At 47.4% G+C, this 17,451-nt stretch overlaps 1 protein-coding gene across 2 annotated transcripts in view; it reads right to left on the bottom strand.

Moving 5' to 3' along the window:
- The window catches only part of MINDY4 (MINDY lysine 48 deubiquitinase 4), a 141,299-nt gene that overhangs the window by 11,015 nt on the left and 112,833 nt on the right, over nt 1-17,451 (bottom strand). For both annotated transcript variants that reach the window (XM_069729243.1, XM_069729244.1), the window contains exon 16: nt 12,406-12,586. In XM_069729243.1, coding sequence (XP_069585344.1) covers nt 12,406-12,586 — 181 coding nt within the window. The remainder of the gene's footprint in view (nt 1-12,405; nt 12,587-17,451) is intronic.

Here is a 17,451-nt window from a genome sequence, read left to right as displayed (position 1 = left end):
ATACAGCAGGGCTAGTGTTCAGTATAATATGGATAGAGGAGAATAGTACAGCAGGGCTAGTGTTCAGTATAATATGGATAGAGGAGAATAATACAGCAGGGCTAGTGTTCAGTATAATATGGATAGAGGAGAATAGTACAGCAGGGCTAGTGTTCAGTATAATATGGATAGAGGAGAATAGTACAGCAGGGCTAGTGTTCAGTATAATATGTATAGAGGAGAATAGTACAGCAGGGCTAGTGTTCAGTATAATATGGGTAGAGGAGAATAGTACAGCAGGGCTAGTGTTCAGTATAATATCGATAGAGGAGAATAGTACAGCAGGGCTAGTGTTCAGAATAATATGGATAGAGGAGAATAGTACAGCAGGGCTAGTGTTCAGTATAATATAGATAGGGGAGAATAGTACAGCAGGGCTAGTGTTCAGTATAATATAGATAGAGGAGAATAGTACAGCAGGGCTAGTGTTCAGTATAATATGGATAGAGGAGAATAGTACAGCAGGGCTAGTGTTCAGTATAATATGGATAGAGGAGAATAGTACAGCAGGGCTAGTGTTCAGTATAATATGGATAGAGGAGAATAGTACAGCAGGGCTAGTGTTCAGTATAATATGGATAGAGGAGAATAGTACAGCAGGGCTAGTGTTCAGTATAATATGGATAGAGGAGAATAGTACAGCAGGGCTAGTGTTCAGTATAATATGGATAGAGGAGAATAATACAGCAGGGCTAGTGTTCAGTATAATATGGATAGAGGAGAATAGTACAGCAGGGCTAGTGTTCAGTATAATATGGATAGAGGAGCATAATACAGCAGGGCTAGTGTTCAGTATAATATGGATAGAGGAGAATAGTACAGCAGGGCTAGTGTTCAGTATAGTATGGATAGAGGAGAATAGTACAGCAGGGCTAGTGTTCAGTATAATATGGATAGGGGAGAATAGTACAGCAGGGCTAGTGTTCAGTATAATATGGATAGAGGAGAATAATACAGCAGGGCTAGTGTTCAGTATAATATGGATAGAGGAGAATAGTACAGCAGGGCTAGTGTTCAGTATAATATGGATAGAGGAGAATAGTACAGCAGGGCTAGTGTTCAGTATAATATGGATAGAGGAGAATAGTACAGCAGGGCTAGTGTTCAGTATAATATGGATAGAGGAGAATAGTACAGCAGGGCTAGTGTTCAGTATAATATGGAGAGAGGAGAATAGTACAGCAGGGCTAGTGTTCAGTATAATATGGATAGAGGAGAATAATACAGCAGGGCTAGTGTTCAGTATAATATGGATAGAGGAGAATAGTACAGCAGGGCTAGTGTTCAGTATAATATGGATAGAGGAGAATAATACAGCAGGGCTAGTGTTCAGTATAATATGGATAGAGGAGAATAGTACAGCAGGGCTAGTGTTCAGTATAATATGGATAGAGGAGAATAATACAGCAGGGCTAGTGTTCAGTATAATATGGATAGAGGAGAATAGTACAGCAGGGCTAGTGTTCAGTATAATATGGATAGAGGAGAATAGTACAGCAGGGCTAGTGTTCAGTATAATATGGATAGGGGAGAATAGTACAGCAGGGCTAGTGTTCAGTATAATATGGATAGGGGAGAATAGTACAGCAGGGCTAGTATTCAGTATAATATGGATAGAGGAGAATAGTACAGCAGGGCTAGTGTTCAGTATAATATGGATAGAGGAGAATAATACAGCAGGGCTAGTGTTCAGTATAATATGGATAGAGGAGAATAGTACAGCAGGGCTAGTGTTCAGTATAATATGGATAGAGGAGAATAGTACAGCAGGGCTAGTGCTCAGTATAATATGGATAGGGGAGAATAGTACAGCAGGGCTAGTGTTCAGTATAATATGGATAGGGGAGAATAGTACAGCAGGGCTAGTGTTCAGTATAATATGGATAGAGGAGAATAGTACAGCAGGGCTAGTGTTCAGTATAATATGGAGAGATGAGAATAGTACAGCAGGGCTAGTGTTCAGTATAATATGGATAGAGGAGAATAATACAGCAGGGCTAGTGTTCAGTATAATATGGATAGCGGAGAATAGTACAGCAGGGCTAGTGTTCAGTATAATATGGATAGAGGAGAATAGTACAGCACGGCTAGTGTTCAGTATAATATGGATAGGGGAGAATATTACAGCAGGGCTAGTGTTCAGTATAATATGGATAGCGGAGAATAGTACAGCAGGGCTAGTGTTCAGTATAATATAGATAGAGGAGAATAGTACAGCAGGGCTAGTGTTCAGTATAGTATGGATAGAGGAGAATAGTACAGCAGGGCTAGTGTTCAGTATAATATGGATAGAGGAGAATAGTACAGCAGGGCTAGTGTTCAGCATAATATGGATAGAGGAGAATAGTACAGCAGGGCTAGTGTTCAGCATAATATGGAGAGAGGAGAATAGTACAGCAGGGCTAGTGTTCAGTATAATATGGATAGAGGAGAATAATACAGCAGGGCTAGTGTTCAGTATAATATGGATAGAGGAGAATAGTACAGCAGGGCTAGTGTTCAGTATAATATGGATAGAGGAGAATAATACAGCAGGGCTAGTGTTCAGTATAATATGGATAGAGGAGAATAGTACAGCAGGGCTAGTGTCCAGTATAATATGGTTAGGGGAGAATAGTACATCAGGGCTAGTGTTCAGTATAATATGGATAGAGGAGAATAATACAGCAGGGCTAGTGTTCAGTATAATATGGATAGAGGAGAATAATACAGCAGGGCTAGTGTTCAGTATAATATGGATAGAGGAGAATAGTACAGCAGGGCTAGTGTTCAGTATAATATGGATAGAGGAGAATAGTACAGCAGGGCTAGTGTTCAGTATAATATGGATAGAGGAGAATAGTACAGCAGGGCTAGTGTTCAGCATAATATGGATAGAGGAGAATAGTACAGCAGGGTTAGTGTTCAGCATAATATGGATAGAGGAGAATAATACAGCAGGGTTAGTGTTCAGCATAATATGGATAGAGGAGAATAATACAGCAGGGCTAGTGTTCAGTATAATATAGATAGAGGAGAATAGTACAGCAGGGCTAGTGTTCAGCATAATATGGATAGAGGAGAATAATACAGCAGGGCTAGTGTTCAGTATAATATGGATAGAGGAGAATAGTACAGCAGGGCTAGTGTTCAGTATAATATGGATAGGGGAGAATAGTACAGCAGGGCTAGTGTTCAGTATAATATAGATAGAGGAGAATAGTACAGCAGGGCTAGTGTTCAGTATAATATGGATAGAGGAGAATAATACAGCAGGGCTAGTGTTCAGTATAATATGGATAGAGGAGAATAGTACAGCAGGGCTAGTGTTCAGTATAATATGGATAGAGGAGAATAGTACAGCAGGGCTAGTGTTCAGTATAATATGGGTAGGGGAGAATAGTACAGCAGGGCTAGTGTTCAATATAATATGGATAGAGGAGAATAGTACAGCAAGGCTCGTGTTCAGTATAATATGGGTAGGGGAGAATAGTACAGCAGGGCTAGTGTTCAGTATAATATGGATAGAGGAGAATAGTACAGCATGGCTAGTGTTCAGTATAATATAGATAGGGGAGAATAGTACAGCAGGGCTAGTGTTCAGTATAATATAGATAGAGGAGAATAGTACAGCAGGGCTAGTGTTCAGTATAATATGGGTAGGGGAGAATAGTACAGCAGGGCTAGTGTTCAGTATAATATGGATAGAGGAGAATAGTACAGCAGGGCTAGTGTTCAGTATAATATGGGTAGGGGAGAATAGTACAGCAGGGCTAGTGTTCAATATAATATGGATAGAGGAGAATAGTACAGCAAGGCTCGTGTTCAGTATAATATGGGTAGGGGAGAATAGTACAGCAGGGCTAGTGTTCAGTATAATATGGATAGAGGAGAATAGTACAGCATGGCTAGTGTTCAGTATAATATAGATAGGGGAGAATAGTACAGCAGGGCTAGTGTTCAGTATAATATAGATAGAGGCGGATAGTACAGCAGGGCTAGTGTTCAGTATAAAATGGATAGAGGAGAATAGTACAGCAGGGCTAGTGTTCAGTATAATATGGATAGAGGAGAATAGTACAGCAGGGCTAGTGTTCAGTATAATATGGATAGAGGAGAATAGTACAGCAGGGCTAGTGTTCAGTATAATATAGATAGAGGAGAATAGTACAGCAGGGCTAGTGTTCAGTATAATATGGATAGAGGAGAATAATACAGCAGGGCTAGTGTTCAGTATAATATGGATAGAGGAGAATAGTACAGCAGGGCTAGTGTTCAGTATAATATGGATAGAGGAGAATAGTACAGCAGGGCTAGTGTTCAGTATAATATGGATAGAGGAGAATAGTACAGCAGGGCTAGTGTTCAGTATAATATGGATAGAGGAGAATAGTACAGCAGGGCTAGTGTTCAGTATAATATGGATAGAGGAGAATAGTACAGCAGGGCTAGTGTTCAGTATAATATGAATAGAGGAGAATAGTACAGCAGGGCTAGTGTTCAGTATAATATGGATAGAGGAGAATAGTACAGCAGGGCTAGTGTTCAGTATAATATGGATAGAGGAGAATAGTACAGCAGGGCTAGTGTTCAGTATAATATGGATAGAGGAGAATAGTACAGCAGGGCTAGTGTTCAGTATAATATGGATAGAGGAGAATAATACAGCAGGGCTAGTGTTCAGTATAATATGGATAGAGGAGAATAATACAGCAGGGCTAGTGTTCAGCATAATATGGATAGAGGAGAATAGTACAGCAGGGCTAGTGTTCAGTATAATATACAGGTCCTTCTCAAAAAATTTGCATATAGTGTTAAATTTCATTATTTACCATAATGTAATGATTACAATTAAACTTTCATATATTATAGATTCATTATCCACCAACTGAAATTTGTCAGGTCTTTTATTGTTTTAATACTGATGATTTTGGCATACAACTCCTGATAACCCAAAAAACCTGTCTCAATAAATTAGCATATTTCACCCATCCAATCAAATAAAAGTGTTTTTTAATAACAAACAAAAAAACCATCAAATAATAATGTTCAGTTATGCACTCAATACTTGGTGGGGAATCCTTTGGCAGAAATGACGGCTTCAATGCGGCGTGGCATGGAGGCAATCAGCCTGTGACACTGCTGAGAGGTTATGGAGGCCCAGGATGCTTCAATAGCGGCCTTAAGCTCATCCAGAGTGTTGGGTCTTGCGTCTCTCAACTTTCTCTTCACAATATCCCACAGATTCTCTATGGGGTTCAGGTCAGGAGAGTTGGCAGGCCAATTGAGCACAGTAATACCATGGTCAGTAAACCATTTACCAGTGGTTTTGGCACTGTGAGCAGGTGCCAGGTCGTGCTGAAAAATGAAATCTTCATCTCCATAAAGCATTTCAGCCGATGGAAGCATGAAGTGCTCCAAAATCTCCTGATAGCTAGCTGCATTGACCCTGCCCTTGATGAAACACAGTGGACCAACACCAGCAGCTGACATGGCACCCCACACCATCACTGACTGTGGGGACTTGACACTGGACTTCAGGCATTTTGGCATTTCCTTCTCCCCAGTCTTCCTCCAGACTCTGGCACCTTGATTTCCGAATGACATGCAAAATTTGCTTTCATCAGAAAAAAGTACTTGGGACCACTTAGCAACAGTCCAGTGCTGCTTCTCTGTAGCCCAGGTCAGGCGCCTCTGCCGCTGTTTATGGTTCAAAAGTGGCTTTACCTGGGGAATGCGGCACCTGTAGCCCATTTCCTGCACACGCCTGTGCACGGTGGCTCTGGATGTTTCCACACCAGACTCAGTCCACTGCTTCCTCAGGTTCCCCAAGGTCTGGAATCGGTCCTTCTCCACAATCTTCCTCAGGGTCCGGTCTCCTCTTCTCGTTGTACAGCGTTTGCTGCCACATTGTTTCCTTCCAACAGACTTACCATTGAGGTGCCTTGATACAGCACTCTGGGAACAGCCTATTTGTTGAGAAATTTCTTTCTGGGTCTTACCCTCTTGCTTGAGGGTGTCAATGATGGCCTTCTTGACATCTGTCAGGTCGCTAGTCTTACCCATGATGGGGGTTTTGAGTAATGAACCAGGCAGGGAGTTTATAAAAGCCTCAGGTATCTTTTGCATGTGTTTAGAGTTAATTAGTTGATTCAGAAGATTAGGGTAATAGGTCGTTTAGAGAACCTTTTCTTGATATGCTAATTTATTGAGACAGGTTTTTTGGGTTATCAGGAGTTGTATGCCAAAATCATCAGTATTAAAACAATAAAAGACCTGACAAATTTCAGTTGGTGGATAATGAATCTATAATATATGAAAGTTTAATTGTAATCATTACATTATGGTAAATAATGAAATTTAACACTATATGCTAATTTTTTGAGAAGGACCTGTAGATAGGGGAGAATAGTACAGCAGGGCTAGTGTTCAGAATAATATAGATAGAGGAGAATAGTACAGCAGGGCTAGTGTTCAGTATAATATGGATAGAAGAGAATAATACAGCAGGGCTAGTGTTCAGCATAATATGGATAGAGGAGAATAGTACAGCAGGGCTAGTGTTCAGCATAATATGGATAGAGGAGAATAGTACAGCAGGGCTAGTGTTCAGTATAATATGGATAGAGGAGAATAGTACAGCAGGGCTAGTGTTCAGTATGATATGGATAGAGGAGAATAGTACAGCAGGGCTAGTGTTCAGTATAATATGGATAGAGGAGAATAGTACAGCAGGGCTAGTGTTCAGTATAATATGGATAGAGGAGAATAGTACAGCAGGGCTAGTGTTCAGTATGATATGGATAGAGGAGAATAGTACAGCAGGGCTAGTGTTCAGTATGATATGGATAGAGGAGAATAGTACAGCAGGGCTAGTGTTCAGTATAATATGGATAGAGGAGAATAGTACAGCAGGGCTAGTGTCCAGTATAATATGGATAGAGGAGAATAGTACAGCAGGGCTAGTGTTCAGTATGATATGGATAGAGGAGAATAGTACAGCAGGGCTAGTGTTCAGTATAATATGGTTAGGGGAGAATAGTACAGCAGGGCTAGTGTCCAGTATAATATGGATAGAGGAGAATAGTACAGCAGGGCTAGTGTTCAGCATAATATGGACAGAGGAGAATAGTACAGCAGGGCTAGTGTTCAGTATAATATGGATAGAGGAGAATAGTACAGCAGGGCTAGTGTTCAGTATAATATGGATAGAGGAGAATAGTACAGCAGTGCTAGTGTTCAGCATAATATGGATAGAGGAGAATAGTACAGCAGGGCTAGTGTTCAGTATAATATGGATAGGGGAGAATAGTACAGCAGGGCTAGTGTTCAGTATAATATGGATAGAGGAGAATAGTACAGCAGGGCTAGTGTTCAGCATAATATGGATAGAGGAGAATAGTACAGCAGGGCTAGTGTTCAGTATAATATGGATAGAGGAGAATAGTACAGCAGGGCTAGTGTTCAGGATAATATGGATAGAGGAGAATAGTACAGCAGGGCTAGTGTTCAGTATAATATGGATAGAGGAGAATAGTACAGCAGGGCTAGTGTTCAGTATAATATGGATAGAGGAAAATAGTACAGCAGGGCTAGTGTTCAGTATAATATGGATAGAGGAGAATAGTACAGCAGGGCTAGTGTTCAGCATAATATGGATAGAGGAGAATAGTACAGCAGGGCTAGTGTTCAGTATAATATGGATAGGGGAGAATAGTACAGCAGGGCTAGTGTTCAGTATAATATGGATAGAGGAGAATAGTACAGCAGGGCTAGTGTTCAGCATAATATGGATAGAGGAGAATAGTACAGCAGGGCAAGTGTTCAGTATAATATGGATAGAGGAGAATAGTACAGCAGGGCTAGTGTTCAGTATAATATGGATAGAGGAGAATAGTACAGCAGGGCTAGTGTTCAGTATAATATGGATAGAGGAGAATAGTACAGCAGGGCTAGTGTTCAGCATAATATGGATAGAGGAGAATAGTACAGCAGGGCTAGTGTTCAGTATAATATGGATAGAGGAGAATAGTACAGCAGGGCTAGTGTTCAGGATAATATGGATAGAGGAGAATAGTACAGCAGGGCTAGTGTTCAGTATAATATGGATAGAGGAGAATAGTACAGCAGGGCTAGTGTTCAGTATAATATGGATAGAGGAGAATAGTACAGCAGGGCTAGTGTTCAGGATAATATGGATAGAGGAGAATAATACAGCACATGTAGCAGTCAGGTTAATATACACAGGGAATCACTTATTTTCATAGTAATATTAATTCTATTTTGTTCATTGTAAGACATTAAACCTTTCGGCCTCTGATACAATGTAGCTGGGTGATAAAGGTGATAATAATAATGTCATTGTTTTCCTATCCCTGGTGAGAAGTGGGGCAGGACACCCAGTACATAGCTCCTCTCTGGACATCCTCCCCTGGCGCGGGCACCAGTGTAAAGAAAACAAGAGATAAAGAGGAAAGTACAAGAACCGGCAAACACAGAATCAATTACAGAAACCTCCTGTGCCTGGACCAATGCCCTCCGCAGCGCGGCAGAATGCCAGACCTCACCCTGTGCTGGTATATGAGGAAGAACCCATGAAAGAAGACCTAAGTCCAGAGCAGACGGCATTGTATACGGGTGAAGCACTGTGCCTGGCATTACATACAAGCAGAATATGGCAGGCTCTCTATATGCCAGGCTTTGGCTGCCACTGAATATGGAGGACATGAGGTGGGCAGTATCACTACACTGTGGGCATGAGGCGGGCGGTATCACTACACTGTGGGCATGAGGCGGGCGGCATCACTTCGCTGTGGGCATGAGGCGGGCGGTATCACTACGCTGTGGGCATGAGGCGGGAAGTATCACTACACTGTGGGCATGAGGCGGGCAGTATCACTACACTGTGGGCATGAGGCGGGCAGTATCACTATGCTGTGGGCATGAGGCGGGCAGTATCACTGTAAGCTGTGGGCATGAAGTGGGCAGTATCACTGTAAGCTGTGGGCATGAAGTGGGCAGTATCACTAAGATGTGGGCATGAGGTGGGCAGTATCATTACGCTCTGTGCATGAGGCGGGCAGTATCACTAAGATGTGGGCATGAGGCGGGCAGTATCATTAAGATGTGGGTATGAGGCGGGCAGTATCACAACACTGTGGGCATGAGGCAGGCAGTATCACTACGCTGTGGGCATGAGGTGGGCAGTATCACTAAGATGTGGGCATGAGGCGGGCAGTATCACTAAGATGTGGGCATGAGGCGGGCAGTATCATTAAGATGTGGGTATGAGGCGGGCAGTATCACAACACTGTGGGCATGAGGCGGGCAGTATCACTACGCTGTGGGCATGAGGTCGGCAGTATCACTAAGATGTGGGCATGAGGCGGGCAGTATCACTAAGATGTAGGCATGAGGCGGGCAGTATCACTGTAAGCTGTGGGCATGAGGCAGGCAGTATCACTAAGATGTGGGCATGAGGCGGGCAGTATCACTGTAAGCTGTGGGCATGAGGCGGGCATTATCACTCTAAGCTGTGGGCATGAGGCGGGCAGTATCACTAAGATGTGGGCATGAGGCGGGCGGTATCACTAAGCTGTGGGCATGAGGCGGGCAGTATCACTCAGCTGTGGGCATGAGGCGGGCATTATCACTGTAAGCTGTGGGCATGAGGCAGACTATATTTATAAGGCATTTGTAAGGCACTGTATAAGGAATATTGTAGGACTGGCATATGGGGCATCGGGTAAGCACTGAATGTGGGGAGGCAGCAGTCCTTGTACTCATTGGGTATGTGGTGTGTAAGGTATACAATGGGCACGAGGCAGACACTGTATACGAGGGATATTTGTAAGACACTGTTACAGATGATGAAGAGAGTGGGCTGTCACGGATCCCTTCTCCGTGGTGTCACTAATTCGTCATGTGCCCGCTATCAGCACATGACTTGGATTGTGCCTGCAAGGGTTAATCTATCTCCCCACTCTCAGTCCAGCATCCAAACTCTGTCATATGCTGTAATGGGAGCATAAATCACACACCGACCCAGGCCCCACACCCGCTCATACACGCTGCCACCACTCACGGGCGATGAGTCCCGGACTATTAATACTAATAATGCCTACTCATAAGGCTCACACACCTTAGTCTATGGATTCTTTTAGAACATTCAAGGTTCAACTTGTTAAAGTTTTATACTTTAATACAAAAAGGTTCAGTGCTTACAGTAAGAAAAATGTATATAAGTATGATAAAAAGAAGACATACAACTTACGCAAAACAGTATAAAATAAGAGGAGAAAACTTACAGAAATCATCTAACTTGGTAATCTGCTTTCTGCTCCCTGAGGGTAGGATGAATGTAGATTGGATCACACCAGCTCGGCTGCCCCCATTATGTGAACACGATTCTAGGTATACAGGTCTAATTTATAGCTTTGGTCTGGAGGTCAGATTTCTAGACCAGCCCCTCAGGTTAATATAATTGCCTGTTTTTGATTGGACCACGGCCCCGGCCCCAATGAATATATTATTTTCTCTTGAGATCCCTTGGGTAAACGTTCTCAGAGATACTATCAGGCCGTAATTGACATCTATCTTCCAAGGGCTAGGAGGTGTCAAATGTTACTTTTCTTCTTGGTCCTAGCTAGACCCCCTGGTGAGATTTGGAGACAGAAATTTGCTTGTCTCAGGAAAATACACATTAACACCTGGGTGAGACATGCCTTCAGGACAGATGTTACATTATCACTAGTCACACATATAACCCTAGGCATATGTCACTACACACATATAGATATATACATATTTCACCATATAGGCGATGGGTGCTCACCAGATACTGATGATGGAGGCGACGGGCGGTCACCAGATACTGATGATGGGTGAGACGGGTGGTCACCAGATACTGATGATGGGTCAGATGGGCAGTCACCAGATACTGACGATGGAGGCGACGGGCGGTCACCAGATACTGATGATGGAGGTGAGGGGCGGTCACCAGATACTGATGATGGAGGTGAGGGGCGGTCACCAGATACTGATGATGGGTGAGACGGGCGGTCACCAGATACTGATGATGGGTCAGATGGGCGGTCACCAGATACTGATCATGGGGGAGATGGGCGGTCACCAGATACTGATGATGGAGATGACGGCGGTCACCAGATACTGATGATGGAGGGGACGGGCGGTCACCAGATACTGATGATGGGTCAGACGGGCGGTCACCAGATACTGATGATGGAGGTGACGGGCGGTCACCAGATACTGATGATGGAGGCGACGGGCGGTCACCAGATACTGATGATGGAGGCGACGGGCGGTCACCAGATACTGATGATGGAGGTGATGGGCGATCACCAGATACTGATGATGGAGGTGATGGGCAATCACCAGATACTGATGATGGAGGCGACGGGCGGTCACCAGATACTGATCATGGGGGAGATGAGCGGTCACCAGATACTGATGATGGAGGCGACGGGCGGTCACCAGATACTGATGATGGAGGAGACGGGCAGTCACCAGATACTGATGATGGAGGTGACGGGCGGTTACCAGATACTGATCATGGGTGAGACGGGCGGTCACCAGATACTGATCATGGGGGAGATGGGCGGTCATCAGATACTGATGATGGAGGCGACAGGCGGTCACCAGATACTGATGATGGAGGTGACGGGCGGTTACCAGATACTGATCATGGGTGAGATGGGCGGTCACCAGATACTGGTCATGGGGGAGATGGGCGGTCACCAGATACTGATGATGGAGGAGACGGGCAGTCACCAGATACTGATGATGGAGGTGACGGGCAATCACCAGATACTGGTCATGGGGGAGATGGGCGGTCACCAGATACTGATGATGGAGGAGACGGGCAGTCACCAGATACTGATGATGGAGGTGACGGGCGGTTACCAGATACTGATCATGGGTGAGACGGGCGGTCACCAGATACTGGTCATGGGGGAGATGGGCGGTCACCAGATACTGATGATGGAGGTGACGGGCAGTCACCAGATACTGATGATGGAGGTGACGGGCAGTCACCAGATACTGATGATGGAGGAGACGGGCAGTCACCAGATACTGGTCATGGGGGAGATGGGCGGTCACCAGATACTGATCATGGGGGAGACGTGCGGTCACCAGATGCTGATGATGGAGGTGACGGGCAGTCACCAGATACTGGTCATGGGGGAGATGGGCGGTCACCAGATACTGATGGGATTTTATAATAAACCATTACCCTTTTATTTTTTAGAACGTTCTCACTTGGCAGAATTGTTTCACACCTGCCTAAGACTTTTGCACGGTGTCTGTATGCGACACCGTGGGTTCACATACATTCGGAGCGGAGGTTAGGGCACTGTCCTCGCTTACCGACGGTGAGGCGGATCTCCTCCTGCTGATTGGCCAGCCCATCGTAGTAGTGAAGGTCAAATTTACGTTCCGCTTTCCAGTCGCTGATCAACTCTTTCTTCAAGCAAAACAGGACGCTAAAATGACTTTCACTGCAGACCACCCAGATCGGAAACTTAGGGGTCTTCAGATAGGAGCCGACCTGGAGGAGAAATAGTGGAAGAAGTTCACAAACAGCCATTATATTCAGTGCCTATATGGAAATAACAGACTACTTCTCACAGCTGAAGGGTTGTTACAGTTGTATCCAGTCTACACAATCCTCTGTGAGCCATCCGCAGCACAAGTCTCTCTCTGGGGCAGGAAACAATCATAGAGAGCAAAGAGTTTGATGCAATATGTGCAGGAGCCGAGTATCAGGTGGAGGAGCCGGGTATCAGGTGGAGGAGCCGGGTATCAGGTGGAGGAGTCGGGTATCAGGTGGAGGAGCCGGGTATCAGGTGGAGGAGCCGGGTATCAGGTGGAGGAGCCGGGTATCAGGTGGAGGAGCCGGGTATCAGGTATGAGGAGCCGGGTATCAGGTGGAAGAGCCGGGTATCAGGTGGAGGAGCCGGGTATCAGGTGGAGGAGCCGGGTATCAGGTGGAGGAGCCGGGTATCAGGTGGAGGAGCCGGGTATCAGGTGGAGGAGCCGGGTATCAGGTGGAGGAGCCGGGTATCAGGTGGAGGAGCCGGGTATCAGGTGGAGGAGTCGGGTATCAGGTGGAGAAGCCTGGTATCAGGTGGAGGAGCCGGGTATCAGGTGGAAGAGCTGGGTATCAGGTGGAGGAGCCGGGTATCAGGTGGAGGAGCCGGGTATCAGGTGGAGGAGCCGGGTATCAGGTGGAGGAGTCGGGCATCAGGTGGAGGAGCCGGGTATCAGGTGGAAGAGCCGGGTATCAGGTGGAGGAGTCGGGTATCAGGTGGAGGAGCCGGGTATCAGGTGGAGGAGTCGGGTATCAGGTGGAGGAGTCGAATATCGGGTGGAGGAGCCGGGCAACATGTAGAGGAGCCGGGTATCAGGTGGAGGAGTCGGGTATCAGGTGGAGGAGCCGGGTATCAGGTGGAGGAGTCGGGTATCAGGTGGAGGAGTCGAATATCGGGTGGAGGAGCCGGGCAACATGTAGAGGAGCCGGGTATCAGGTGGAGGAGTCGAATATCAGGTGGAAGAGCCGGGTATCAGGTGGAGGAGCCGGGCAACATGTGGAGGAGTCGAATATCAGGTGGAGGAGGTGGGCAACATGTGGAGAAGTCGAATATCGGGTGGAGGAGTCGAATATCGGGTGGAGGAGTCGGGCAACATGTAGAGGAGCCGGGTATAAGGTAGAGGAGCCTGGTATCAGGTAGAGGAGCCGGGTATCAGGTGGAGGAGCCGGGTATAAGGTGGAGGAGCCGGGTATCAGGTAGAGGAGCCAGGCAATATGTGGAGGAGTCGAATATCAGGTGGAGGAGCTGGGTATCAGGTGGAGGAGTCGGGCAACATGTGGAGGAGTCGAATATCGGGTGGAGGAGCCGGGCAACATGTGGAGGAGTCGGGTATCAGGTGGAGGAGCCAGGTATCAGGTGGAGGAGCCAGGTATCGGGTGGAGGAGCCAGGTATCAGGTGGAGGAGTCGGGTATCAGGTGGAGGAGCCGGGTATCAGGTGGAGGAGCCGGGTATCAGGTGGAGGAGACAGGTATCGGGTGGAGGAGCCAGGTATCAGGTGGAGGAGTCGAGTATCAGGTGGAGGAGCCGGGTATCAGGTGGAGGAGTCGGGCAACATGTGGAGGAGTCGAATATCGGGTGGAGGAGCCGGGCAACATGTGGAGGAGTCGGGTATCAGGTGGAGGAGCCAGGTATCAGGTGGAGGAGCCAGGTATCGGGTGGAGGAGCCAGGTATCAGGTGGGGGAGTCGGGTATCAGGTGGAGGAGCCGGGTATCAGGTGGAGGAGCCAGGTATCAGGTGGAGGAGCCGGGTATCAGGTGGAGGAGCCGGGTATCAGGTGGAGGAGCCGGGTATCAGGTGGAGGAGCCAGGTATCAGATGGAGGAGCCAGGTATCAGGTGGAGGAGTCGGGCATCAGGTGGAGGAGCCGGGTATCAGGTGGAAGAGCCGGGTATCAGGTGGAGGAGTCGAATATCAGGTGGAAGAGCCGGGTATCAGGTGGAGGAGCCGGGCAACATGTGGAGGAGCCGGGTATCAGGTGGAGGAGCCAGGTATCAGGTGGAGGAGCCAGGTATCAGGTGGAGGAGTCGGGCATCAGGTGGAGGAGCCGGGCAACATGTGGAGGAGCCGGGTATCAGGTGGAGGAGTCGAATATCAGGTGGAAGAGCCGGGTATCAGGTGGAGGAGCCGGGCAACATGTGGAGGAGTCGAATATCGGGTGGAGGAGCCGGGCATCATGTAGAGGAGCCGGGTATCAGGTGGAGGAGCCGGGTATCAGGTGGAGGAGCCGGGCAACATGTGGAGGAGTCGAATATCAGGTGGAGGAGCCGGGCATCATGTAGAGGAGCCGGGTATCAGGTGGAGGAGTCGAATATCAGGTGGAAGAGCCGGGTATCAGGTGGAGGAGCCGGGCAACATGTGGAGGAGTCGAATATCGGGTGGAGGAGCCGGGCATCATGTAGAGGAGCCGGGTATCAGGTGGAGGAGCCGGGTATCGGGTGGAGGAGCCGGGTATCGGGTGGAGGAGCCGGGTATCAGGTGGAGGAGCCGGGCAACATGTGGAGGAGTCGAATATCAGGTGGAGGAGCCGGGCATCATGTAGAGGAGCCGGGTATCAGGTGGAGGAGTCGAATATCAGGTGGAAGAGCCGGGTATCAGGTGGAGGAGCCGGGCAACATGTGGAGGAGTCGAATATCGGGTGGAGGAGCCGGGCATCATGTAGAGGAGCCGGGTATCAGGTGGAGGAGCCGGGTTTCAGGTGGAGGAGCCGGGCAACATGTGGAGGAGTCGAATATCGGGTGGAGGAGCCGGGCATCATGTAGAGGAGCCGGGTATCAGGTGGAGGAGCCGGGTTTCAGGTGGAGGAGCCGGGTTTCAGGTGGAGGAGCCGGGTATCGGGTGGAGGAGTCGGGTATCGGGTGGAGGAGCCGGGTATCGGGTGGAGGAGCCGGGTATCGGGTGGAGGAGCCGGGTATCGGAGCCGGGTATCGGGTGGAGGAGCCGGGTATCGGGTGGAGGAGCCGGGTATCGGGTGGAGGAGCCGGGTATCAGGTGGAGGAGCCGGGTATCAGGTGGAGGAGCCGGGTATCAGGTGGAGGAGGCGGGTATCAGGTGGAGGAGCCGGGTATCAGGTGGAGGTGGTGGTGGCTGTGATCTTTGCGCTCTATCATCATTACACTGCTGAGGATTTTTGCCTACATGAAGTCAGGACTGCCGTCCTTTCCTCGAGCTCGCACACTTCAGGAGCAGTAGTGCTGTCTTTCCTCCAGAGCTTTTCCTCTGGGGCTGATACTTTGTTACAAGGTTTTAGTCTGAAGTCCAGGCTGCACAGCTCTAGACTGTATACACTAGATACAACTGTAACGCAGTCAGCTGTGAGAAGTAGTCAGCCAAGATCACTGCTGCATGTAGACAATGTTCACTGACAGCAAGCAGAAAAAAATAGTAAGTCAATGTAAAGCATCGACACAAGAGGTTCTCTGGATCGAGATACAGTGAGGGAGGAAGGAAGGGGAAGGGAAAGAAGGAAGGGAAAAGAAGGGAAAAGAAGGGTAGGAAAGAAAGGAAGGAAAGAAGGGGAAGGGAAAGAAGGGAAAAGAAGGGTAGGGAATAAAGGAAGGAATGAAGGGGAAGAGAAAGAAGGGAATGAATGAATGTGATGGGAAAAAAAGTAAAGAAGGAAGGAAGAAAAGGAAAGGAGGGAAAGGAAAGGAAGAAAGGGCAAGGAAGAGAAAGTATTAGGGGAAGAAGGAAGGAAAAAGAAGAAAGATAAGGGAAGGAAGAGGAAAGGAAGAAAGGGAAAGAAAAGCCATATGTCCACTACAGATCTCCCACATGGGAGGAGATGTCACGACCAGCACTGACCTGGGCTAAGGCCACAGTCGGCGGACCAGTGGTCAGACGTCATCTCTACTAGCAGGGAAGACCACCAGAGTGCCAGGCTGGAGCGGGAGGCGGATTCGGGGGTCTTTATTTTATAGGCATAGCTTCCTGCTGGCAATATTTAAGGAAGTTCTCATATACAGCATATAGTGTGATTGTTCAGAATAGGGATAACAATCCACTGCTTTCTTCCAAACCCAGCTGTGCACCTTGTTGTGAGTCATACTGCCGCTCAGAGGCATCCACTCCTACAGCGCAGAGCTGCAATACCAGACACGACCTGGGTCAACTGTGGAGCTGTTTCTGGAGGAGAGCAGCCATGTGTTTCTTATCCTGAATCTGGCAAATCCTGGACTTCCCTGTAGATTTGATGTTTGGGACGTCTGACTATCCCACACTCCTGCAGCAATTCCTGGTTGTCGGACCTCATCACACTCCCTGTAGGACATTACCCCTATGAACAGACCTCCCCCTCCCCCGCCGTCACGTACTTCGGCTCCCACGGTCTCCAGGTAAGTAAAACTTCCATTGCCGGAGAATGAGCCAAATTTCATCAAGAAATGAGGTGTCAGTTTTGGGCGGAATTTCCGTCTGTGAAGCCAAAATTAATCAAGAGAGGAATTCAGGTCCATCCTTGGAAGAGTCACTGGTCAGTAATCAGCCGAGATTACATCGGCTGTTACGAAACACGGTGAGACCCAAGAAGCCTCGTCTAAGGTGTTCACACTTCGCAGACATATTCGCCTTTTTTCGGCGGTAATTACCGTATGTTGTTGATCAAATGAGTAAAATGCTTGTTCACCGGCAAACTGGATTGTTCCAGGTGTCTCTGAGCTGGTGGTTAGGACCCGAGGGGCTATGTCTCCCATACACCGCACACAGACATGAGGGATTCCTGCGCTCCTGTCTCCATGTCTATGTAGCACATGTTTAGAAGCAGCAGCAGCAAGAAGCACATCATACAGCCATACTGAGCAATGTAGATGTGACTCAAGGTCTGGG

The sequence above is a fragment of the Ranitomeya imitator genome, chromosome 6, assembly GCF_032444005.1.
Source record: "Ranitomeya imitator isolate aRanImi1 chromosome 6, aRanImi1.pri, whole genome shotgun sequence".
In the NCBI taxonomy this organism is placed as follows: Eukaryota; Metazoa; Chordata; class Amphibia; order Anura; family Dendrobatidae; genus Ranitomeya; species Ranitomeya imitator.
This window is presented reverse-complemented; position numbering and strand designations above follow the sequence as displayed.